General features: G+C 30.8%; 5 protein-coding genes and 1 pseudogene across 12 annotated transcripts; 3 read left to right on the forward strand and 3 right to left on the reverse strand.

Annotated features, from left to right (window-relative positions):
• The first annotated feature begins 911 nt into the window (after positions 1 to 911).
• On the forward strand, positions 912 to 10214 carry LOC149890741 (uncharacterized). 7 transcript variants are annotated; one of them, XR_016450789.1, is made up of 6 exons: positions 946 to 1159; positions 2686 to 2898; positions 3167 to 3238; positions 3440 to 3488; positions 9540 to 9710; positions 9818 to 10214. XR_016450789.1 is itself a non-coding variant. In XM_090082123.1 (5 exons), exons 2-5 carry the CDS (start codon positions 3279 to 3281, stop codon positions 10079 to 10081), a joined length of 513 nt encoding a protein of 170 aa, XP_089938249.1. In that variant the 5' UTR covers positions 2734 to 2898; positions 3167 to 3278; the 3' UTR covers positions 10082 to 10214. The 7 variants fall into 7 exon arrangements, 5 of the variants coding, with proteins under 5 accessions (XP_089938253.1, XP_089938251.1, XP_089938250.1 ...); XR_016450788.1 differs by having other exon boundaries at positions 951 to 1159; positions 3167 to 3307; XM_090082123.1 differs by lacking the exon at positions 946 to 1159 and having other exon boundaries at positions 2734 to 2898; positions 3167 to 3307.
• LOC149890742 (uncharacterized) lies at positions 1417 to 2663 on the forward strand (annotated as a pseudogene).
• On the reverse strand, positions 4363 to 6718 carry LOC149890743 (uncharacterized). The gene is made up of 2 exons (XM_090082128.1): positions 6061 to 6718; positions 4363 to 5759 (listed from the first exon to the last, which is right to left on the reverse strand). Exons 1-2 carry the CDS (start codon positions 6665 to 6667, stop codon positions 4363 to 4365), a joined length of 2004 nt encoding a protein of 667 aa, XP_089938254.1. The 5' UTR covers positions 6668 to 6718.
• Positions 6902 to 9488, forward strand: LOC149890744 (uncharacterized). The gene has a single exon (XM_090082121.1). The coding sequence runs from the start codon at positions 7754 to 7756 to the stop codon at positions 9098 to 9100; it is 1347 nt and encodes a 448-aa protein (XP_089938247.1). The 5' UTR covers positions 6902 to 7753; the 3' UTR covers positions 9101 to 9488.
• Positions 10215 to 14054: 3840 nt separating the features above from the next.
• On the reverse strand, positions 14055 to 22457 carry LOC145202015 (Golgi-associated PDZ and coiled-coil motif-containing protein-like). 2 transcript variants are annotated; one of them, XR_016450931.1, is made up of 7 exons: positions 22153 to 22457; positions 21823 to 21987; positions 20296 to 20471; positions 19724 to 20015; positions 19320 to 19586; positions 15222 to 15329; positions 14055 to 14327 (listed from the first exon to the last, which is right to left on the reverse strand). XR_016450931.1 is itself a non-coding variant. In XM_090082527.1 (7 exons), the coding sequence occupies exons 1-7, from the start codon at positions 22366 to 22368 to the stop codon at positions 14138 to 14140; spliced, it is 1398 nt and encodes a 465-aa protein (XP_089938653.1). In that variant the 5' UTR covers positions 22369 to 22457; the 3' UTR covers positions 14055 to 14137. The 2 variants fall into 2 exon arrangements, 1 of the variants encoding a protein (XP_089938653.1); XM_090082527.1 differs by having other exon boundaries at positions 19336 to 19586.
• A 916-nt stretch (positions 22458 to 23373) lies between these two features.
• On the reverse strand, positions 23374 to 25019 carry LOC145180454 (ras-related protein Rab-39B-like). The gene is made up of 2 exons (XM_080055351.2): positions 24517 to 25019; positions 23374 to 24333 (listed from the first exon to the last, which is right to left on the reverse strand). The coding sequence occupies exons 1-2, from the start codon at positions 24698 to 24700 to the stop codon at positions 23843 to 23845; spliced, it is 675 nt and encodes a 224-aa protein (XP_079911477.2). The 5' UTR covers positions 24701 to 25019; the 3' UTR covers positions 23374 to 23842.

A 25019-nucleotide genomic window follows, 5' to 3' on the forward strand; every position in this document is an offset into this window, starting at 1 on the left:
CTTTTTTTTCTTACGGAATCATATAGCTTTGTTTTGTTAAAAACCAAACTCATATGCAAAGACTTTACCAACTATTTTTCTTCGTGAACTACGCGAGGAAATTCTCGCGTAAATACGTATGTTTTTATTTATATGACACCAACGAAGTTACTCGAATTTCAACACAAGCTTAAATGAGAAAAACTTGCCCTATTAAATGTGATGAACTTCACCCCTCATAAACGTAGAGAAAAACAATCATATTCTTAAAAATAAACATGTATAAAGATAAATATTGTACAATTAAAAATGATTATTATTTTTAATTTCTACGAAGGTTAACATCAACGGTGGGTTTAAACTCTCAAGTTTCTTGTTTGATATTATTTTATAAACCTCACCAAAAAAAAAAGAAAAAAATTTACGTTATTATGAATTACTCAATCATATGATAGAAATGTACTTAAGTTTATTAATTCAACGATGAAATCGTTTAGAAAAATGAAAAAGGAAATTGCTAAGTATGAATATGGAAGGTGTAATAGGTGGTGCAAAAACATGTTAAGTGGATACCTGAATGGTTGGAAAAAATTTTTTAGAATTTCTCGTCAGACACATAAGTTTTGCAGACTAGCAAAGGCCACACATCACTAAGTAAAGTTTAAAGATAAGTAAAAGTTTAAAATATAGCAGCTTATCTATTGTTGATAAAACAATTATAACTAGTCATTACAAAGTAGCAAATTACCTAGTAAAATCATGCTAATTAAAAAAATGAATGAGGCCGCAGGCCAACTTACCCTACACTGTAAAAAATGTCACGCCAAATTCTTAAATGTCCCATCAAAATATTAAAATTTCACGCCACTTTTTAAATCTTAACCATGAAATGCTCTAAGTCGCGCGATTTATACAATTTACAAGCAACTACAAATGTCACGGAGAGTATAACTGTTTAAATGTAACGCCATACTTATAAATATCGCGCCACACGCTTAATGTCGCGTGACTAATAAAATTTAAAATTGTCCGCAGCGAAAAAAAGAAATATCCCACCAACTAATTTTTCGTGGTTATTCTGTGACTAAAATGTCTAAAATAATTAAAATTTCATATTTATCAAAATTTATGCCAGTGGTTTTGGCTGTAGATGATAATTTGTTCACGCTCAAATCTAAAGGTAAATATTTCCTTGCAACGAGTTGTCTTTTTTATTATATTACCATTAATACAATGTTTAAAGAACATTAGCTAAAAATACAATCTACATAAATTGTCATAACTTATGTCATTAAAATAAGTTAACATATATCTGATATAAGTATTTTCAATGATGCATTAAGAATATCATTTATAATCGTTATTCTTAATACATTACTCAGTATTTAAAGCTCATTTTACCATGTTATACACTATGATAATGATTATCTTAACACAATGCCAGTGTGTACATTGCTATTATTCGCATTTGGACTGCCAGTCGATTATTTACAATTATTATTGTTTAAAAAACTTTATTAGACTATTTGTGTCATATAGTGTTAGTGTTCTGACCTGGCCTCACTAGCTTTCACAAAAATAGAATTTTTAATAAGTCATGATGGTTCAAATAACAAACAAGTACAGAATTTTTTGTTGCACTAAAATATTTACTCTTATTGTGCTAAAAGTAAATGGTTTATTGCAATAAAACTTGAAAAGATGAATTTCTATATAAATTATTCTAGAGTTTGTTCTGATAATTTTATTACAGGTTTAGTAGTATAAACTCTATTGTTCAAGATTTTATGGCATAAATTATGAGAGTGCACTTTTATTAATCACCGCTTTTGATATTGAAAACACACCACATGATCCCATGCACATTTTACTAGAAGGACTAGTGCCCCATGAACTATGTCTTCTGCTGCAATTACATATTTGTGAAAAACATATATACTCATTAGCTGCACTTAATAGTTTCCTTATTCATACTCTGAAGCCTAAGATAAGCCTAAAATTTATCCAACTACCTTTGATATTTCAGGGTCTCAAACATCTGCTCAAATTTTGATTCTTGCTTGTATCATTCCACTTTTTATTGGACAATACAGCAATTCCAAAGATCCTCCTTACATTAATTTTCTTGATCTTTTGGAAATTCTTCGACTTACTTTGTCACCAATAACTACAAATAGAACTGTTTTGGATTTACAAACTCTTATTGAAAAGCATAACAAATCATGTGCTTTACTATGGCCAAATAATTTGATACCAAAACATCATTTTTTACTTCATTTTGTTAGACAAATGCATCGATTTGGTCCACTAAAAAATCAATTTTGCATGACTTTTGAAGCAAAGCACAATAAAATAAAAAGTGTACGTTGGTACAACTTTAAAAACATTGCCAAATCAGTTTGTCAACATCTTCGGTGGAACACAATTTTAAACTTCCTTGATGATAATGGTCAACTGGTTCCTTATACTTTTTACGGCAAAGACTCAACATTTTAAAAAAAGAATTGTGATTGGTTCAATTGCATACCAAGTTGGTGATATTATTTCAACAGTTAATGATTCTTATCAACTTTATAAGATTATTTATAAACTGTTCATTTATATATAAGCGTTTAAGTGAATATAGAATTTATACTTGCTAAAATGTCATCTAAGCATTAGAAATGTGTATTCTGTTTATATATTTATATATATTTTTATTATTAGTTACCTATCTTTTTAATGGAATGCAGCAGTTATTTAAACGGTTTGGTGCCTTGCCGTAAACACACTTTAAAAGATATCTGTAATGAATTGGCACATCACCTTGAAGGGTGTCTTCCCAAGGGAACGCCTTTAATAAGAAAAAAATATTATCATCGTGTTACTGTACTTTTGAAACAGTCATATCCAAACTGTACTTTTGGAGAAGAGGGTGCAGTAAGTTTGAGTTATACCACTTATATATTATTATCATATTTTTAAATTTTCATTAGCACATCGGTGAAATAATTCACGCAAAAATAAATTATAAAAACCAATAAATAGTTCAAAGCATTAATTCTATTAGATGTTTTATTAAGCACAACATAGGTTATTGCAAATAAAGGTAAAATAATTATATTTTTTTTAATGTTCAGGTGTATATAACACATCCATTTGTTACACAAAGCTAGATAATATTCAAATAATAAATTTTGTTTTTCAGGGTGGAGTTGTAAAATGTGTGTCGAATGTAATTTGGAAGCGACGCGAGCGTCATTTAAAAAGTTTGATAGAGGTAAAAAATGCTAACAGAATGCTTAACGTTTCAGGAATAAATGATAGCTCATTTGATGAAGATATGCAGGTGATACCCATAAAACCTTTTTCAAAAGAAATGTTTTTTATCAATATTTTTTTAATAAAAATTTACTTAAAATATACAGTAAGAATTTAATAAGGTTTAATTTAGAATTAATCCAATTTTTTTGCATGTTAGTTTGCTTTGGTACAAAAAGTTCAAAGAGCACCTGTTCCATCCAGAAATTGTAAGCAAATAATACTTATATTATTGACACATTGACTATAATATGAATATATGAATCGCTTTTTGTTAAAAGGGTGCGATTCAAAAAATTTATTAAAATCATTATGAACGCATATATATATATATATATATATATATATATATATATATATATATATATATATATATGTTTGCGGTCCCTCCGATCCCCTATAGGGGAGATCGGAGTTAGTCTGAACTTTCAATTGTGAATATGTGACCAAAACACAAATATTTTTTTTTATTAATATAATTTATTATAATGTGTTTCATGAATAAAACTACTATAAACCTTTAAAACTTGATTTATTATTTTCATTCAAATGGTTTACTTTTTTCTTTAAAGTTTTGTTAAAAGGGCAATTTTTTTATAAAACAGAAGATTTAACATTAAAATTTTTTTTCAGAAAATTTTATGAGTATGAAGGTTTTTTTCATTTCTTTAATAAATTTGTGTTTTGTGCCACGGTTTGTAGATTTGGGGTCCTAATATCAATGAAATGCCCTATGGAAACCCTTTTAAAGGGTGATAGTGGATGTCATATGGAACACAAAACGAGTGATTTGAAAATCCTGGATTAAAATCCAACAGACTTATTTAGCTTTGAATGTTTTACTACGAAATACCCATACATTTTGGCTATGAGTAGCCCAAAAAGTTTGTTGAAAAAAAATTTTTTTTGCATTTTTTTTTTACAAAACACAACATATTAGCCTGTAAAATTCAAACCAATATTCTTTAACTAATTTATTTTCTAAGTGAGTTTGTTTTCAAGTTCTGTTACAACCTTGGATTTACATTAATGGATTACAGAGAAAAGGCATGTTCTGAAGAAAATTTTCTTTTCTGAAAAAAATTAAATTCTCTTGCTGTTGTAGTCAATGACACATTTTAAAAGGTGACTGGCATAATCTGGGTGCAATGGATCTCTCTTAAATCTCTCCCAGTGAGATTTGAAGTTGGAATGTAGAGCTTCTGTTGCCTGCTCACTGAAGGGGCCGAGTCCAATTTGTTTCATCTTGATGAACTGTGGCACGTGGTAAAACACTGCATGCACTTTGGGAGTCACAGAAATAGGAAGGTTGGTGTAGCTAAGTTTGAACTGTTCAATCTTGGATTCATAGTCAGGGTCCAGGCTTTTTCCAAAGCACGAAGTGACCACTGTCTTGAATAGTGTGAGTGTTTGAATGAAGCCAAGAGCTGGACTGAAACCTTCTTTTTCTGAAAGCTGTTGAAGCTTATCCAGACCTCTTAGAAGCTTCATGCAATCGTTCCCATTGAAATGCCCCCCATGGTAAGGCTGGATAGGGATATGAAGTGATGGAGGCCATTCCTTGGCCCTTGGCCACATGTTGCAAAGATTTTTAAAGATGTGGTTCACAACTCCAAGTAATAAGTGGAGCTCCATTGGTGGAATAGCCTCAAGGACAAACTTGTCATCTTGAAATTCAATCAAAGGCACATGAATGACATTTTTGAATTTCTTCGACTTTCTTGAATCTCCTCCTGCCTGGATGTATTCAGAATGCTGTCTTCTGATCTGGCCAAAAGTCCGAAGTTGTCCACAATTTTCAAGACCTGGAGATGCAGCATCACACCAACAACAAGGGTGCTTGCTACTGTGAGACTGAATGCCACAAAGAATGTTGGCCAGCTTTAGGTCGCAAGAGACAACCAAAGAACCTGTTTGGCATTTTTCTTTGACTTGAATGAGGTCGAAAATGGCCTTCACATTCTGGTAACTCTCAGGAGTGTTTTGTGACAGTGCTATCAGCATCTGCTGCTTAATACTCGTTTTTTTGGTTGATGCTGGTGCCATCAGCTTGATTGTCTTCTGTACTGGGCTGTGTGGAGGAGTCTGATCTTCTTCCAACACAATGTGAGTGAAGCTCACTTTCAGAAATGATCCACCACCATCAATCCCGAGTTTTAAAATGGAAGATTCTGATAGTTTTCGTGATGCTCTGAAAACATCACTGAGATTGCTGAGGCTCTGGCAGTGCACAACTTGACATGTTTGACCATTCTCTGCCAATCTGATGTTGCTGACCATGAACTGATCATTAAGTTTCTGGCCGGCTTGAGCAAACTTCAAAGGAAAACTTGGCTCCACCAATCTAATTGGGCTGATTTGATTTAGTGCTGAACCTAGTTTTCGCATGCCATTGTTTGAAAGTCCTGTATTTTGCTGAATTTGAACCATATTTTCTGTTGTGAGTGGTTCTTTGAATAGCTGCTGAGCCGATGACGGACCTTTAAAAACAATAAAATAACATCCATTAGGAAAAAAAATATTTATTCTTGCAATGAGAATGATTTAAAGTAAAATTAAGTTGATGAAATAAAATAGAAGCAGGGTAATTAATTAAGAGATAAATTTTCAATAAAAGCAGTTGCAATTAGCATTTTAATTAATATAAAAGCATTCTGGTTTCTTTTTCTCATAATTAATTATTACAGGTCATAAATTAAATGTTTGTGAATCAACATTTTGAGTGCCTTTAATTTAGCATAATGATACTATGATAATTAACTAGACAATAGAAGTAATTACCTCTCCTCAATGGCAAAAGTTTTCCACAAGGCTGACTGAGTCTAATAGTGCCATTTGGAGATGCGCTTTTGGTTGCTAAGACTGCTGCAGCCACTTGCTCTGCACCTACGGGATCATCTGTGGCCATTCTTCTCAGGTTTTCATGGCGAGTTCCAATGGTGCAGTTGTGAGGAAGTCCTCGGCCAATAATTGACAAGCACTTTGTGCAGCGCTTTTCAGAACTCTGAGAAGTTTGCTTTGGAATTTTTTCTTCGGATTCTTTGACTTTGTCAAACGGATGCTTCTCCTTTCCTTTGATCTTGGCAATTTGGCATAAAAGGCACTCACAAACTGACGAAAGTCTGGTTGTAGGTTTGATAGAAATTGACTTGAAGTCAAAAAGTTTAGGCACATGATTGATTTTTCCAGCACAATGTTTTCCAATTTGAGATCTGCATGAAACACAAGTAGCCAAAGGCACTCTTTCATCACTGAAATCTATGTCTGTTTGAATCAGTTGAAGAATTTTCAACTTATAGTTTTCAGTCAACTCTTGATCACCCTTTTTCATGCATATAACACAAACAGATTTTCTGCAATCTTCATGAGTTTTTGCAAATGTAGGCATCTTTAAATTTATTTAACACATTGACCGCCAATTTTTTTTTCGTAAAATGTCCAAAAATTGTTTTCACGTTTTTAGGTTTTATTCAATATAACGTGTCAAAATATAATTGTTTCATTTGTTTTGAAATTTTTTCGAGGTGATTTATTGTTTTTTTGATGTGCCAGCCACCGGTGGTCAACGTGGCGCCAATGGTAAATCATTGGAATACCTTGGTGCCGGGCACCGGTGGCTGACACGGCGGTCAACGTGTTAAAAAGCGCTCACTGTGTTTACATTTTGCTTTCTTCTTTGAATAATTACTGCCATTTCCCGAAAAAATTATTGGCCGGTAATTTTTTAACCGAGGGGCAAAGTTCGAACTTGAGAATTTCTCATGATACGACGGAACAGCAATAAGATGCATATTTGGATAAAAGCTTTTAAAATAAAAAAGTTTTGTTTTTATGCATTACATTTTATATTATATATATTGTTTAAACAAAGCATGTCTTGTAGCATTTTAAGCACTTAAATAGATCGCATTATGGTATGCAAAAGCTTATAAACTTCTTGACCAAAATTATGCTTTGGATGTTAATGAGGGATTTCAAAACCCTTTCCTTTGGGCTCCCATAGGCATGCACTATCACCCCTTAAAAGGATTTTTATAGGGTACTTCATTGATATTAGGACCCCAAATCTACAAACCGTGTAGACTCAGTCAGCCTTGTGGAAAACTTTTGCCATTGAGGAGAGGTAATTACTTCTATTGTCTAGTTAATTATCATAGTATCATTATGCTAAATTAAAGGCACTCAAAATGTTGATTCACAAACATTTAATTTATGACCTGTAATAATTAATTATGAGAAAAAGAAACCAGAATGCTTTTATATTAATTAAAATGCTAATTGCAACTGCTTTTATTGAAAATTTATCTCTTAATTAATTACCCTGCTTCTATTTTATTTCATCAACTTAATTTTACTTTAAATCATTCTCATTGCAAGAATAAATATTTTTTTTCCTAATGGATGTTATTTTATTGTTTTTAAAGGTCCGTCATCGGCTCAGCAGCTATTCAAAGAACCACTCACAACAGAAAATATGGTTCAAATTCAGCAAAATACAGGACTTTCAAACAATGGCATGCGAAAACTAGGTTCAGCACTAAATCAAATCAGCCCAATTAGATTGGTGGAGCCAAGTTTTCCTTTGAAGTTTGCTCAAGCCGGCCAGAAACTTAATGATCAGTTCATGGTCAGCAACATCAGATTGGCAGAGAATGGTCAAACATGTCAAGTTGTGCACTGCCAGAGCCTCAGCAATCTCAGTGATGTTTTCAGAGCATCACGAAAACTATCAGAATCTTCCATTTTAAAACTCGGGATTGATGGTGGTGGATCATTTCTGAAAGTGAGCTTCACTCACATTGTGTTGGAAGAAGATCAGACTCCTCCACACAGCCCAGTACAGAAGACAATCAAGCTGATGGCACCAGCATCAACCAAAAAAACGAGTATTAAGCAGCAGATGCTGATAGCACTGTCACAAAACACTCCTGAGAGTTACCAGAATGTGAAGGCCATTTTCGACCTCATTCAAGTCAAAGAAAAATGCCAAACAGGTTCTTTGGTTGTCTCTTGCGACCTAAAGCTGGCCAACATTCTTTGTGGCATTCAGTCTCACAGTAGCAAGCACCCTTGTTGTTGGTGTGATGCTGCATCTCCAGGTCTTGAAAATTGTGGACAACTTCGGACTTTTGGCCAGATCAGAAGACAGCATTCTGAATACATCCAGGCAGGAGGAGATTCAAGAAAGTCGAAGAAATTCAAAAATGTCATTCATGTGCCTTTGATTGAATTTCAAGATGACAAGTTTGTCCTTGAGGCTATTCCACCAATGGAGCTCCACTTATTACTTGGAGTTGTGAACCACATCTTTAAAAATCTTTGCAACATGTGGCCAAGGGCCAAGGAATGGCCTCCATCACTTCATATCCCTATCCAGCCTTACCATGGGGGGCATTTCAATGGGAACGATTGCATGAAGCTTCTAAGAGGTCTGGATAAGCTTCAACAGCTTTCAGAAAAAGAAGGTTTCAGTCCAGCTCTTGGCTTCATTCAAACACTCACACTATTCAAGACAGTGGTCACTTCGTGCTTTGGAAAAAGCCTGGACCCTGACTATGAATCCAAGATTGAACAGTTCAAACTTAGCTACACCAACCTTCCTATTTCTGTGACTCCCAAAGTGCATGCAGTGTTTTACCACGTGCCACAGTTCATCAAGATGAAACAAATTGGACTCGGCCTCTTCAGTGAGCAGGCAACAGAAGCTCTACATTCCAACTTCAAATCTCACTGGGAGAGATTTAAGAGAGATCCATTGCACCCAGATTATGCCAGTCACCTTTTAAAATGTGTCATTGACTACAACAGCAAGAGAATTTAATTTTTTTCAGAAAAGAAAATTTTCTTCAGAACATGCCTTTTCTCTGTAATCCATTAATGTAAATCCAAGGTTGTAACAGAACTTGAAAACAAACTCACTTAGAAAATAAATTAGTTAAAGAATATTGGTTTGAATTTTACAGGCTAATATGTTGTGTTTTGTAAAAAAAAAATGCAAAAAAAATTTTTTTTCAACAAACTTTTTGGGCTACTCATAGCCAAAATGTATGGGTATTTCGTAGTAAAACATTCAAAGCTAAATAAGTCTGTTGGATTTTAATCCAGGATTTTCAAATCACTCGTTTTGTGTTCCATATGACATCCACTATCACCCTTTAAAAGGGTTTCCATAGGGTATTTCATTGATATTAGGACCCCAAATCTACAAACCGTGGTGCACTTTTAACAAAATGTTCTTTATGTGGTTGCAAATTTTTTAGATCATGGACGAATTTGAAAGAATGAACATAGTTACCAAAGAAGCAGCATTAGATAGGCTATTGCAAGTTGTTCAAAAGTTGTATCCCGGTATAGATATTCCATCTGCCCTAATACAATTTCATAAGAACACTACCAGAAGAGGGGTGTTGTGTCCAATTGTTATTGCCAGTGTAAGTTTAACGAAAAGTTGTTTCTTTTTTTATTTTTAATTTGATATTGATTTTTGTAATGTATGTTATTAAGGTACCTTTAATTTTACTTTTTAAAAAATTTTTAGGCTGCAGATAATGTTTCTTCTCCTGGGCCGCAACTTATTTTAGGAGAAAACGTAACATTTGTTGACAAAAGGAAAGTAATAGCAATGAATCATCGGCATAATGATTCACTACATGTGCTTCAACTTATCGCGCATTATTATATCATGGACCTCTCGTACCCAAGATCGTTTGGAGGAGTTTTGGGGCTGTTGCAGCATTATGTCTTGCAAATACCATTTGCTTGTACTAATAAGCTTTGGCTAAAAAAATGCAAAGTCTTGTGAAAAGTGTTGTGGTATCTTTATATTTTTAAACTGTTCAACTCTTCAAATAAAAATATTAGGAAATTTCAAAATTAAATATTTATGTTTATATTTGATGATGGTTTCTTTTTAAAAAAATGAAATATAATTTCTATTACTTTTTTGGTCTTTTTATTCATTTTATTTATGTAAAGTGTGCCATTTATTCAATATATTTATTAAGTTGAGACATTTGTAAATTAAATTAGTCACGCGATTTTTACAATTAAGTATGGCGTGACATTTAAATTTTTTATTTGTCACGGCGCATCTAAAACACTATCGGGTCGCATGTCACCAAGCCCGATTTAACGCGCCACATTTAACTTCTCTTAATGTGACGCGTTAAATCGGGCTTGGTGACATGCGACCCGATAGTGATTTAGATGTCCTGTGACAAATAAAACATTTAAATGTCACGCCATACTTAATTGATAAAAGTCGCGTGACTACTTTAATTATAAATGTCACGCCAAACTTATTATCTAAAAGTCGTGTGACAGTTTTAATCCTTGATGTCGCGCGTTAAATCGGGCTTCGTGACATGGCAATTTTATTAGACAATTTGCCGTGACATTTTTTAGTCAATATATTGACTACCGTAAAGAAGGTTGGTGTTGTAGCTTTTCAGCCTAGCTCTCAGTTGAGCTTAATTTTTTTTTGTTCTTAAGCTTGGTTTAGAAAAAGTTTTGAAAAGTTTTCTTTCGTATTTAAAAAAATTTTTACAAATTTATTTATAAAACAATACATGTTAATAAACATAAAAGTTAAAAAGAAAAGAAGCTTGAAAAAAATTTTTTTTTCAGTCAAACAGGTAAGGTCTCACCTAGCGTGAATCCGAGGGAAAAATTGCAGTCAGCTACTAAGCACCCCTCTCAACGGGTTTGAATTAGAGATGGGAAACGAACCGAACCCGAACATTATCTACGACAGAACCGAACCGAACCCGAACTTTAGTTGTTACCAAACCGAACCAAACCCGAACTTTAAAACTGTCGGGAACGAACCGAATCAAACCAACTGTCCTTACCCCAACCAAGCCAAATAGAGGTTTGAAAAAGTGAAAATTTTGCAATTCGCACATCACTACAGTACATAACATAATACATAACCTAATGCATAACATACCGCGAGTTTAGAATTATTTTGTTCTATCTCTCATTTTATGTGTTGGGAGAAAACGAGTTAGTAATTTTAGTAAGTAATAATTACTTTAAAATTTTTTTTTTTTTTTAAGTTTTTTTCTAAATAATTTGTTTAAATCAAAATTATTTAAAGCATAAGTTATTATTTCTTTAAAAGCTAAGCTAAAATTTTAAGTAATTTTTACTTAAAATTTTAGCTTAAAGTATCAAAAACTTTAGTGAATGCAGTCATTAAGATCAGCTGCCTCCTTCAAAGAAGAATAAAGCTGACCCTGAATCGTATGATTTGCTGACAGGCTTTAAAACAGTTGCCACTCCATTGTCTATGGCCGACAGAAATGACACAAGAAATGAATTTGACAAATACTTAGCACTTCCTGTGACAGCGTGTGATGCATTACAATTCTGGAAAGACAATGACCGTGAACATAAGCTTCCGACGATGGCATTGATTGGAAGGAAGTTGTTGGCTATTCCTGTTGCAAGTACTGCCAGTGAAAGAGTGTTTTCAGTGTGTGGGGTGACGATGAGTGAGCGCAGGGCTCGCCTAAACCCTAGAAACATAGGAAATCCTAATATTTCTCAAATACAACATGCAGCCCTGATTACTAGACTGATAGTAAGATACTTAAGCTACCGTTATCTGTGTTCAGAAAGTTACTGCTTTAATGTTTTGTGCATTTTAACTGCAGCTATTAGCAACTGGATTGTTTTTTGAACTTTTGAAGTTGCAGTATAAAAGAATTGCAAATTTTTTCAAAATATTTGCAATGCTTTAGCTGCTTAATATTACTTTAATTTATTTGTGATTTATGATTGTGGATGTAAAGCTTTGTAACTAATAAAAAAACAGTTGTGTAGATATCGAACCAAACCGAACGCGAGCTGTACTTAAGACCGAACTGAACCGAACTTGAATGTTAGATATAACCGAACCGGACACGAACTTTAAAAAAGGGTTCGATTCCCATCTCTAGTTTGAATACCCTCCAATATTTCTTACAAATACTTATGCGAAATATAAAGGAAGAAAGAAATATATTCATAATATTTATATCAAAGAATATTTTTTAAAATGCTTGTAAATACTTATGTACATGCATATATTTCATGAACTAAAACACCCTAACAAAAACCAACCATATTTCATAACAAGTGGAAGTCTGTACAATTCATATGCATAATCGAGTTCACCAATATTCAGTAGAGCCGTACAGATTTAGGTAGTTAATGTCGCATGAGGTTGTTACAACTATTTCCTACAAATATGATAAAACGTGTTTTGGTTATGTGGTGGTGTTGGTAAGACTAATGCACATTGCATTAAACTTAAAATTCTTTCATTCGATTTTTACTTACAAATTTCAAAAAATATTGTTATGTGTAACATAGGTTTTAAGTTCAAAATAGACTCCACTTTTCTATTTTTTTTTTCTATATTTACATAGCTTGAGTTATAGCAACCTCATACCGTTGGAAAGTTAAAATAAGCCTTAAATAGTTAGAATGTTTGGTAAATAAAATCTATACTGACTTAGGATAGTTATTGCACTTGTAACACAAGAAAAACCACGGATTCGTATCTGCATACTTTTCATCACATACTGGTACTTACCTAATATACATCTGACAACATCCAAGTGAGAAAACAGCGTTATCAGGCACACTCGAGGTATTTAAAAATGCCTTACATGAAAGACTACCGAAGTCTTCAAGCACAAAATTCCATTTTTCTCGAAAGTGGAGAAATGTGGACAACCCTGGGTCTTCCTCTATAGCCTTCAATTATTTGATTAACTTTGTGTGGTACATCTCTTTGTAGCACTTTTCTGTGGAGAAAATAACATCACGAGGCTATTTTCTAGTTATTGCGTATTTGCTTTAAGATTTGAAAATAAAATTAAAAAAAAAAAACAACAACAAAAAAACAACATATTTCACAAACTATACAAAATGCAACTACAATTTCATCCAATGTTTTTTTTGATGTCAATTACAGCTGAAACACAATTTCATAGTGTTACAAAAAGGTCTATCCGATCCTCTCGTGACATGAAAGGATCCTTTGGATTATTTACTAAGCAGCCATGTAGTGTACACAGTCATAGCTCAGATTTAATACTGCAGAATGATTTTTGTTCGTTTCAAAGTCTCATTCGAAATTTCAAGGCATATTTCAAACATGAAATTTGGTTTTAACCCCTTCATGCGCCGGGTTGTTTTATAACAACAAATTAAACTAAGCTTCCCCAATTCAAATGGTGCATTCTAACCGATTGAAAACAATATCGTTTTATAAAGGTGAGTTGAAAAAGGCTGTAGAAAAAGTCTACTTTAACATTTCATAGTACGCAGTCATTTTGTAGATGATTTTTTATGGGTTATGTTAGTTATGGAAAAATAATTGATGCATGAAAGGGTTAAAATTCACTTGAATTTTAAAGTTCGATTCTTGCACTTGGATTTTAATGTCATATTTTCACAGATCTTAAGCTTGTTGAGCCGTAATTAAACAAGATCCGTAGTAAAGCAATCATAAAAAAAAACTCACTCATTACATTCACAATTAAAAGTAAGATGTACACAGCTAACTTCTTGCCATTTTCTCTGTAGAAAATTACAAGCCTAGCTTGCTTTTCCAAAGTAAAGTGCTTAATTTTAGCTGCTTGAAAATTATTTATACTTTTCTTTATACTGTATCAATATTAAAAAAAAAAAAAAAGTATGAAATCCAGAGAGCATTGCAACTTAAGTAACAACAAATTTTTTTGTTATGTTTATAAATAAAAATTCATGTATAAAAGCGATGAAACCTGTACAACGTTTTCATTATAACTAAAAATGAATAAATTTTCAGTATAAAACATTAAAAAAGAAAAAAAAAAACTACAAATTAAGATTCAGAAGTATTTAAAAAATCATCTGTGCTGTATATTCGTTTCGAAAGTCCAGGATACCTCAACGAAGGTGTAACGGGCGTAGGAGAAGAAACTTTTTCCGCTGGTGCAGTCATGTCTTCATTAATTTTGCGCAAATTTTGTGAAAGTTTTAGTTCAGCTAAAGAGTTCGGCATATATGACGGGCTAAAAATTGTATTTTAAAAATCTTTACAAATCAACATTTAAAAGAAACACATACACAAAAAAACACAAAAAATAAAAAGAGTAAGCGATGTATTTTGCTTTAGTAACTCTAATTTTCTTATACTTTCCTGTAACTTTTCAGAAAAGCAGTTTTAAGTATTTTATGTTTTGAATTGTGTCAGGTTAAAGAGATAGTTGACACTTTTTCCAAATTCAGAGCAAAACAATCAGTTATAAGTGATACTGCAAGTTATATTGTCAATAATATAACGGTCTCAAAAAATATCAAAACCAGAGGATCAATACTTGCATGAGGAGGATCCTGATTTTGTAATTGTTACAGAGGACCCTAATCTGTAATTGTTACACTTATGTACTTAAAAGTTGGTAATTAAAAATAATCTGTAGAATTAAATCATCTAACTCATCAAGAAACATTCAATAGTCAAGCATTTGAGTCACAACAGCCAATTAAATAAAAGTTTTAATGATAAAGAACGACACATGTTGACTTGCATTGCTGACGTGTATAACAAGCTACAAAAATCTTTAATTGTTCTTCTTTGAAGACTTCTGTGTCAAGTATAAATATTTTTTTGCAAACAGAGTGCCTAATATTCTTTCCTGATAAACAACAAAATATCTGGATAAAACTATGCCTTTTTTTTTTTCAAAGGAAAAGGTCATCTTTAACAAAGCGGCACAAAATATGACATTGTGTTGCATTAATTAATAAAAAAAAAAAAAAAATAACATTTAAGAATTTGTAGAGTTTGTTAAATTATTTGTTTAGAAACCTTGTGTTTTTAAACAACTTTTAACTTTTTAAAACAACATTTAAACAATAAATTATACTGTAAATATTATTATAACATATCTTTTTTGAAAACTTACGAGTTGAAGTCTTTTTTAAACAAACTTGGTGCTGGAGAATTGGTCATGTTAATGTCGCTGTCCATTGTAATTTCATTTGGATCATCTAATAATCCAATTGAACTATATCTAAGTAGAAAAAGGGGTGAACATGAATAGCAATAAGGGAAAAATTTGTTTGCTTAAAATGGCATAAGATGTTTGCTTAAAATGGCATGAAGATTAATTCATTTCCCATTTTTCAACAGCATTTTTTTTTTGCTTGAAAAAAATTATAGTTAAGATTTAAGTTATAAAAAATTAAATATAAAGTTAAAATCATTTTAGATCATGTTACCTGTATGTCAGATTAATATTATTAATACTTAATAAAACTAAAAATACAGGATTTTGAGTGAGAAAAAAACATTTAAAATTACAATGTGCTTATACTTTGTGGATAACCCCGAACAACTGTTTGCTAACACTGACTCCTCTTTCTATTTTATGTAAGATAGAACAAAAATGATATTATAAACTTTCCACATATTGAGTACTTCCAATTTTTTTCCAAATAGATACCCAAAAATGTATCCACTGCAATCAGTTAACTCCAGGTCAGTTGCAATCGACCTGGAATCAGATGTATAAGTTAAATAGATAATAGTCTAATCTGTTCACTTTATTATGAACTCACATAGTTAGTACTGTTTATTTGCCCTCCCCATTAATCTGTCAACCCTGTATAAAAGTGTATGAGATTGAACAACATTTCTTTTTCTGGAAACAATAGAAACAGATTTTCTATCAAGACTTTTCTTAACAATCGAATTCTGGTTTTTAATTATGATTGGAACATTTGAATTGTTGGAGCAACTATGGGCTGCACATTTTTTAATTCATAAAACATTTATTTCTAATATGACAAAAATGTTTTAGTATAATAAGTGTAGTGAGTGGCTTCCAGTAGGTTAGACTAACCTATTAGTTTTCTTCAAGGTCTTTTTATAATTGTATAGTTTATTGGGTAACACTAAATGCTGGAAAAAAAACTAATAGGTTAGTATTTTCTGCAACACTTGCATGTGTTATACATGACAACTGTATTTGTTTATGTGTTGATATTGAGTGAGCAGTGATATTTGTTTATTTTCTTGCTATAACCGACATGTAAGGTGAATGACAATTGGATTTTATCATTTATTAATTATTTCATTATTTCTTCTGGCTTTTACAAAGGAAAAGGTCATCTTTAACAAAGAGCCGCAAAATATAACACTGTGTTACATCAACTTAAGAAAAAAATTATCCCAGAGTTTGTAGAAATGATAAATTATTTGTTTAGAAACCTTGTGTTTTTAAACAACTTTAAACTTTTTAAAACAACATTTAAACAATAAATTATACTGTAAATATTATAACTTAAGTTTTTAACTAATTTTAACAATATTATTTTTTTGTGTATCACACCTTATTAATTGTTGAAAAATAGGACCAATTAAGATGGTTACACAAGCATTAACTTTATACTTGTTATCTGCATATTCTTGCATAAAAAAAGAGTAATAAATTTATCAAGCCACTAATTGGTCTTGTGCCGAGAAAAAGCAACAAAAAATGTTTAAACTGATAAATCTGAAAAAATTTTGAAAAAAATCCAGTCTAACATTTTCAGTTAGCAAACTTATATCCAAAACTCTAAATAATACTCCTACACAAAATTTACATAGATTATTTCAAAAGAACTATTGCTAATAATTGTCAGTATTTCAAAATTTTTGAATAGAAGTCTTGATTAAGCCCAGTGTTTTCTCTTCTTTTGGAATTAATGTAGGGTAGGGAAAAAAGTGATTTCTATTGTAGGATTTAGGCCTATCAAAAAATATGTTCGAAAATACGTATTTGCAAACAATTGAAGACCACACTGGAAAAACAATCAAGCTACATTTTTGCTTTTATTGGGTTTTTGCCCCTGTTATATTGGGCTGCAGTTTAACTATATAATAATTGACTATTTAACTAGAAAACCGATCAAATGACACAGATATTTAGCCTAACAAATAAGTGAGCTATGGTGTTTTGAAGTTTAAAATCAAATTTACTCAAAACAATAAAAATGTAGCTTGATCGTTTTTCCAGTGTGGTCTTCAATTGTTGTTTAACTTTTTAACAAAACAGAAATTTATCTTTTTTTTCAGCTTTATCCTTTTTCATTTTAATATCGAGTTAAAAAACAAACTTTAAGGGGTCTTTATGAGCCACAAATACTGCCATTTTTTAATGAAAAAAGGGTTTATTTTAAAACCTGAATGTAAGGAGGATCCTTAAATATAAAATTCCAACTCAGTAAGTTGGCTGAGGTTTAAAAACATGTTTTCACATGCATTGCATGATTTGATTCAGATTTTCCTTGAGCAATCATAAAATAAATGAATATTTTTACCCAACTGACAATGACTAAAATTATCCAACCAATTTATGAATTTTGCTAAATAATGCAACAAGAATGGTTGATTATTGTTAGCTTCTTTTGCGCAAAGTTAAAGTTAGCCTAGCCAATCAATTCTAAGGAGTTTCAGTTTGCAGGGCATACTTAAGTAGTGCCACTTGGTGCTCCTACCAGATCAAACTTCTGTAGCATTTCTTATATTTCTCAGTGGAAATAGCTGTATGACTAGAATTTATTAGTACAAGGTTTACAATGGATAAGCAGCATGATTCTAAAGCTGAATCAACTGAATTTGAAATCAACTAAGAATTAGAAATAAGAATGTTACATTGCCATTGCTTGCCTTAAAGTGATCAAAAGTAATGCCAAGTTTAGGGATAACTGCATTTTCATACTTTGCTGGAAGCTTTTGTGGAAATCATTTACCACATCACCTAATTTTTGAGATAAAGTGGTAGGGTGTGATGGATGACATTGCCCCTGAGTGATGCTGAATACAAACTGATGAAGCCAGATCCAGAGGCTATTTCAGATGGGTTTTCATCTTCAAGGATAAATCTTAGCTTTGCACAACTATTCTTTTTTAACAGTTGTATTAATTGGGAGATTGCATAAATTATGTGGTTAATGTAAAAGCTGATCTTTTTTTCAGGCAGTCATTGGTGTCAAAGCTGAGATTGGAACAGTTTTCTGAACAAAATATTTTTTATTGCGACCATATGGTTACATTGTCAGAGTGTTTCACAACTTTTAAAGTATTCCCTACAACTGATTCTTTTGAAGACATTTGCAATTTGGAGTGAGAAAAAAAAAAAAAAAAAAAAAAAAAAAAAAAGGAATTTTCTTTTTTTAATTTATAGCCATAAGTAAAAAATTTTAAGTTTTTACTGTGAAAGGTAAAAATATTGATTAAGAAGTTTGAAGAAAAAAGATAATAAGTTTTTGCACTTTGGGTTGCTAATCAATGCCATATTGTCACTAATCCACAATTTAAATATACTACATTACAAATCACTGCTAAAATGTTGCATTCTATCAATCTTTCAAAAATCTAAAAATATGAGAAAATTATTGAATTGTAGCAGTACTTGCAGGGTAAATTATATATATATATATATATATATATATATATATATATATATATATATATATATATATATATATATATATATATATATATACATTTAAAAATGATGAAGCCAAAATGAAAATTTAATTCATATCAAAAAGTTCTGGTGTCAAGAAAAAGGAGAAACTTCAGCTGAAACTTTTTTGTCTAAAAAAAAACATTTTATTTATACTATATATGATAAAGATACCATTTTTTTACATTAAGTAGCTAATTAATGTTCTATAATTCTAGAAGAAATTTACCTATATAACATTAAAGATTGTAGTTAAAGAAGGACATGGAATTTATCAAATCAAGGTTTAATTTGCAAGTCCTGTCTGACAGTTTGATCTGTTGTAAACATTGAGACAAGTATTTTAAATTTAAATGTTCTATTTGTCCTGGTAACAGCAGTAAACTAGTTTAATGTGTTTTGAACAGCATTTTGCACCAAGTTGCACTTCTTGAATAAAAACTTAAATATTTTTATCTTTGTTTTTTTTAGGCTTTGAAAATAGAACTTGAAGTAAAGTGAAAAATGGAAAAACTCAATAGCCTAACACACAAAGTAAACACATACTTAACATGATAATCACCTAGAATTATAATTTGTCTCCCAGTCCTCATCTTCGCTTGAGCTATTTATTATAACTCTGTAAACCTCCATAGTAATATTTCCACTCACTGTTGATAAAGTGCTTACAGCTTCAGCATGTGTAGCATTCTCCAAACTAATATTATTCACAGCTATAATTGCATCACCTGTATGCAAGTCATCACAATTTGAGGCAGGCAAACCTTCATGAATCTCAGAAATAATCACTGGAACACCATGCTCCTTTCCGCCCTAAAAGTTAAGTTAGTTTTAAAATCAAAGCTTTACTTCATTGTGATAATTAATAGTACATGGTTTAAAAATATATAATTTAAATAATAAGAGATGTATTTCATGCTAAACTGAATGATTTCAAAAAGAACCTTTACCGTTATAGATATACCAAGACCCTCGCTTTTTTTTCTATGGAATTTAACAATTCTGAGTTCTCCTCCTGGTTGCTTTTTTAATGGAAGATCAAGTGCCTCTTTCATTTCATTGCTAAAATTAGAAGAGTTTGATGTTTCTGTTGAATTTATTGGCCTTTTGTTATGGTTCCTTTTGCAGGCACGTATAACAGTTTTATGCCGATGAAGAAAAATTTCAGATTCAATCTGATTCCAAAGCATTTCATGTTCTTGCATTTTTAAATCACGGCCCAACAACTGAATCTGTTGGATTCTTTAAAAAATATGAACAACTCTAAATACTTCAATACAATTTATATAAATAAAATGTAAATAGGGACCTGTACATGCTATTTATATCTTCAATGACTACATGATTAACTCATAATGTAAATATGTTCTGATAGTTATCTAAAATTATGTTCAATCAGATATTTTGATTAAAATGATATAAACTTTGTAACTAGTTACTTTAATACTTAATTTACTCCTTTTTTCTGATTTAAATTTAAAATAATCATGATTATGACCAGGATTCTTGAAAGATGTCCTACCTTCCAGCAAGTTCTTTATCCAAATACTTAGCAGCAAGCCGAGCTCCACAAACTTCACCTTGAAGCTGTGTAATATATTTGCGCAGACCATCATTCTCCTTTTTATATAGTGCTGCTTCTTCCATTAGCTGAGATTCTTTTATTTCACTTTGACGAAACTGAGTGAGATCATTTTCCTGTTAAAAAATCTGATAACATTTAAAAATTATTTAAGATAACATTCACACATGTATGTATGTATGTATGTATGTATGTATGTATGTATGTATGTATGTATGTATGTATGTATGTATGTATGTATGTATGTATGTATGTATGTATGTATGTATGTATGTATGTATGTATGTTTTTATGAATGCATGTATGTATGTACAGTAGCAGCTAAAAAACTAAGACCATCTTATTTAAGCAACTTTTGATTTACAACTTTGAGACTTTTACAGTTAGAAACCTTTTATGGTATTTAGCTGTTACTATTACTTTTTGATTTTTATTTGTTTCAGTACTTATTGTGGTATTTAACTTTTAAACTATGAGTTGAAAACTGCCAATTAAAAAGAAATCTAGACTAATCCAGCACCAAGTTGCAGCTTGATTTAAAGTGTCAAAGACAGGAGTGTTTAATTTTAAACATTAGGAAAGGTAAAATTGTTCATTAGTTAAAAAGTACAAGATGACTATGTGTTATGAAGACAGGATCATCACAAAGTTCTCAAAAAATAATCTGAGAAAACAAACCACTCAATTGATTACAGAAATGTGAGAAAAATACAGAATTAAATGTGGTTTGCGGTTTTAAATCTAGGCTAATCCATGCATCAAAATTGTTTAGAAGATGCCCTACCTAAAAACCAATTGGTTTCCTATAAAAATCCTATAGCTCAAATTGAGCTGACTAAACACCATTTTCACAATGGCAAAACTCCCTGGAGTCAAATTTTATGCTGTTTGGGTTGGATTGAATAAAGAATGTTCGCTATCCTGTTGACTGAATATTTAATTATCCAAGTATCAACTTCTGATTGTTAAGCATGATAGGGATATGTAATAGTGTATGGCTGCTTCATTTGCATTGGTCTAATTCAGTGTATTCGCAGTATTCTTGATTAGGCTATGCTCAAAATGTCACCTAGAGGTTGCTATAACCAAGCTTATTTTCAAATTTTATAGTGGAAAAAATCATTTCTTGTTTTTCCTTTGCAGTAATTTGGTTTTTTGTGTTCATATAATAAGAAAATCAAATGTTTTAAAAGCCATTAATTTTGGTTTACACAGTTAAAACTTTCAGATGTTTTCGTTCTTTCTTTTCCATGTACTCATTCTCTAAATTTCATTTGTTTTTCATGAAAGATTTTGCTGTAAAAGTTTCTTCCCTAATTGATGTTACTCTGCACATATAAAATAAATTACGCTATTACTTTTATGTTAAAATAAAAAAAAAAAATAAAAATAAAAAAGCTCTAGATAGAAACAGATACCATTTATAAAAATAAACAAAAAAATAAATATAATTAGATTATCACTTACAAGTTTTGCTTTAATTAACTGCAGATCTGCCGTATTTTCATCTTTTAAATGGAGTTGCAGCTGAACAGCATGTAGCTGAAGAAGCAGATTCTTTGCTTCCTTTTCAAGTACAGTTATAGTAGCTCTTGCTTGACTTAGTTCAGAACGCATTCCAACCAATTCTGCCTAGATAAAGCTTATAGTTTAAAATTATTAAAAAATATTAGATGTAAGCTAAAAAAAAATAAAAAATTTAACTGTCTGTCCACATAGTGATTTAATATAACAAATGACATAATAGAAATGATATATATACATCACATTAAATTATTATCATAAACTTGTTATTACCTCATACTTTGCATTGTTTTCATAAATAGTCTGAGACTTATGTGATAACTGGGAAAAAACAGAAGAAATTACAGTTAATTTTTTACGCCCATCATGCATCAAATCTGATTGATCACAATCAATGTTTCCTAATATAACATCCAGCTCAATAAAAGCTTTATCAAACTCTTTTTCCAATAAATCTAACCATCGGAACATTGAAACAGCCAAACTCATGATTACAATATTAATGCACTATCAATATATCTTATGAAAAGCTCTGAACTCATCTATAAAGTAAAAAAGCCAATAAGATATACAAAGGTTCTAGGAAATAATCCTTCAAGAAAGATTGATCTATGTTAAAAAAACCATTTGTTTAGAAAAATTCCACTCTAATCCTATGCTATCCACAATCCTAACTCCAGGCCTAAGCCCAGTCTTATCTTTAACATTATAGAAGACTTATTGCTCAGGGATTACATCATGATACTGATATAAGATAAATTGAAAATATTTATGAAATGATAGTAATGATATATATATATATATATATATATATATATATATATATATAATTATTATTTATATTTATATTATAATTATTTTTAATTTTTTGTCAAGATAGAGTGAATTTGTTCGAAAGGAGAATAAAAGAATAAGAGTTGAAGAAACAAATTTTTAAAAATAAAGCAACAAGAATTCATTTAGAAAATAAATGAATTCTTGTTGCTTTATACAAAATATTGAGCACTCTTATACGAACAAGAGATATTGTATTTGAAAATAATAAAACTTGAAATAGCTATATATATATATATATATATATATATATATATATATATATATATATATATATATATATATATATATATATATATATATATATATATATATATATATATGTATATATAGGACCTTTCAACTTTTTTTTCAATATTTATTTCAATATAGTAATTTTAGGTAAAATTTTCAAAAATATTCTTTAACTATAAATTGCAAGATACAATAAACAATAGCACTAAAGATGTAAGAAAACTTTAAATCATAGCAACCCCTAAACATACACCAATCAACTTATATACATCAATTGGTAAAAACAGTCCTATATATCTAATACTTTTAAGTTTAGCAATACTAATTTAAAGCACCCCAATATATAAATATACATAAATGTGTATATACTTTTTAATACAAAGTCTCTTACACAGTGCTAGAAGCATGTATTTAAATAAGACACACTTTTTCTTAAGATACATTTTTTAAAAAAGAAAATCACTAAAAATTTCAACATTTAAAATAATTCCTAAAATATTAAAGTATAACTTTTTAAGAATTTTTAGTGTATGAACAAATAACAATTATTGCTGATCAGTATGCGTGCATGTACATGCATGTGAGTATGTGTGTGTGTGTGTGTGTGTGAGTGTGTGTGTATATATATAGACTTAACAAAACATAAAAGTATTGTTATAAGTTTTTTTTAATAAATATAAAAATCATTCATTGTACTTTTTGATTGTTGCATCACTTGATTACTTGTAAGCATCATGGATTTATTAATAAAGAAATTTTTAACACCAAAACATGTTTATAAATAAAAAGATTTGTAACTATTGAAAAATTTATATTTATGTACATAAACAAAAATTGTTTAATGAAAGAAATATAGCAAATACAAGTAAAATACATGAAGATATTTAAACGTATTTTAATTGCAACATTTTCTTTTCTGTTCTATATCATTTGTTTCCTCAGAAAGATAAATATTAGGTGGTCTGCTAGGTAGTCTTTTAACACCTTCCCAATCTGACTTTTGTTTTATAGAGCCCTCATGAAATCGATTATATATTTCTCTTGCAATTAAACTAAATGCTTCATCAACATTACACAAAACCTTGGCTGATGTTTCAATGAATAACATGTCATGAGCTTGTGCAAATGCTTCACCCTCAGAAGTTGGTACTTCTCGCAAATGATCTAAATCAACTTTATGCCCTACTAAAGAGTAAACAACGTCTAAATCTTCAGTAGCATATTTTGCTTCTTTTAGCCATTCACTTACATGATCAAATGACTCACGATTATTTATGTCATAAACAATTAGACATCCTGCACAGTTTCGATAGTATGACCTTGTGATTGAACGAAACCTTTCTTGACCTGCTGTATCCCATAGCTGCAGCTTTACACGTACTTTATCTGTAATGAACCAAAAATTTAATTCAATTATAATTCAGCAGAATGGATAACTTCATTAGTATGTCACTCTACCAAACATATTTGTAGTAACAGTACATGAAATCTTAAAATATAACAATGTCATTTGTGATAAATTTTAAGCTCTATACTAGAACTAAAACACTGCATAATAACAAATGATACCGGTGATTTGAATAACTCTCACATGGAAATCGACACCAACTGTGGGGTCAGATGTACGAATATATTGACCTTCAGTAAATTGACGAAGTAAAGAAGATTTCCCAACTGTGCTGTCCCCTATCAGAATGACTCGAAATTGATAAAAACTGTCTGTCTCCAATGGATTGTATTTATTATCAGTCATCTCATAAGTTATAAGTTGAACTGGCAATCATTTTTGGTGATACATAATAGAGGCCCAATTTAAACAAGTCATCTTGTTACCGTAAAAAATATATAAACGGAAACTTTTGCTCCAATGGAAAATACCCCGTCATCCGTGAAGTTTAGTAAATTTTCGATTCTTCAACTTCCTAAATCATCATACGTCTCAAAATAAACACATCAAACGATAGCTTACGATGTTTCTGAAAGTTGTGAATTTGTTTACTGCCCTTTTAACCCAGTCACTTTCTTTTCGCCAGTCTTAAAGGTACTGTCGGTCGGTAAAAAAAATTCTGCTC

Source organism: Hydra viridissima, unplaced genomic scaffold, assembly GCF_058129835.1.
Source record: "Hydra viridissima isolate aposymbiotic clone 2 unplaced genomic scaffold, HvirCarnegie_v1 scaffold_3, whole genome shotgun sequence".
Taxonomy (NCBI): Eukaryota; Metazoa; Cnidaria; class Hydrozoa; order Anthoathecata; family Hydridae; genus Hydra; species Hydra viridissima.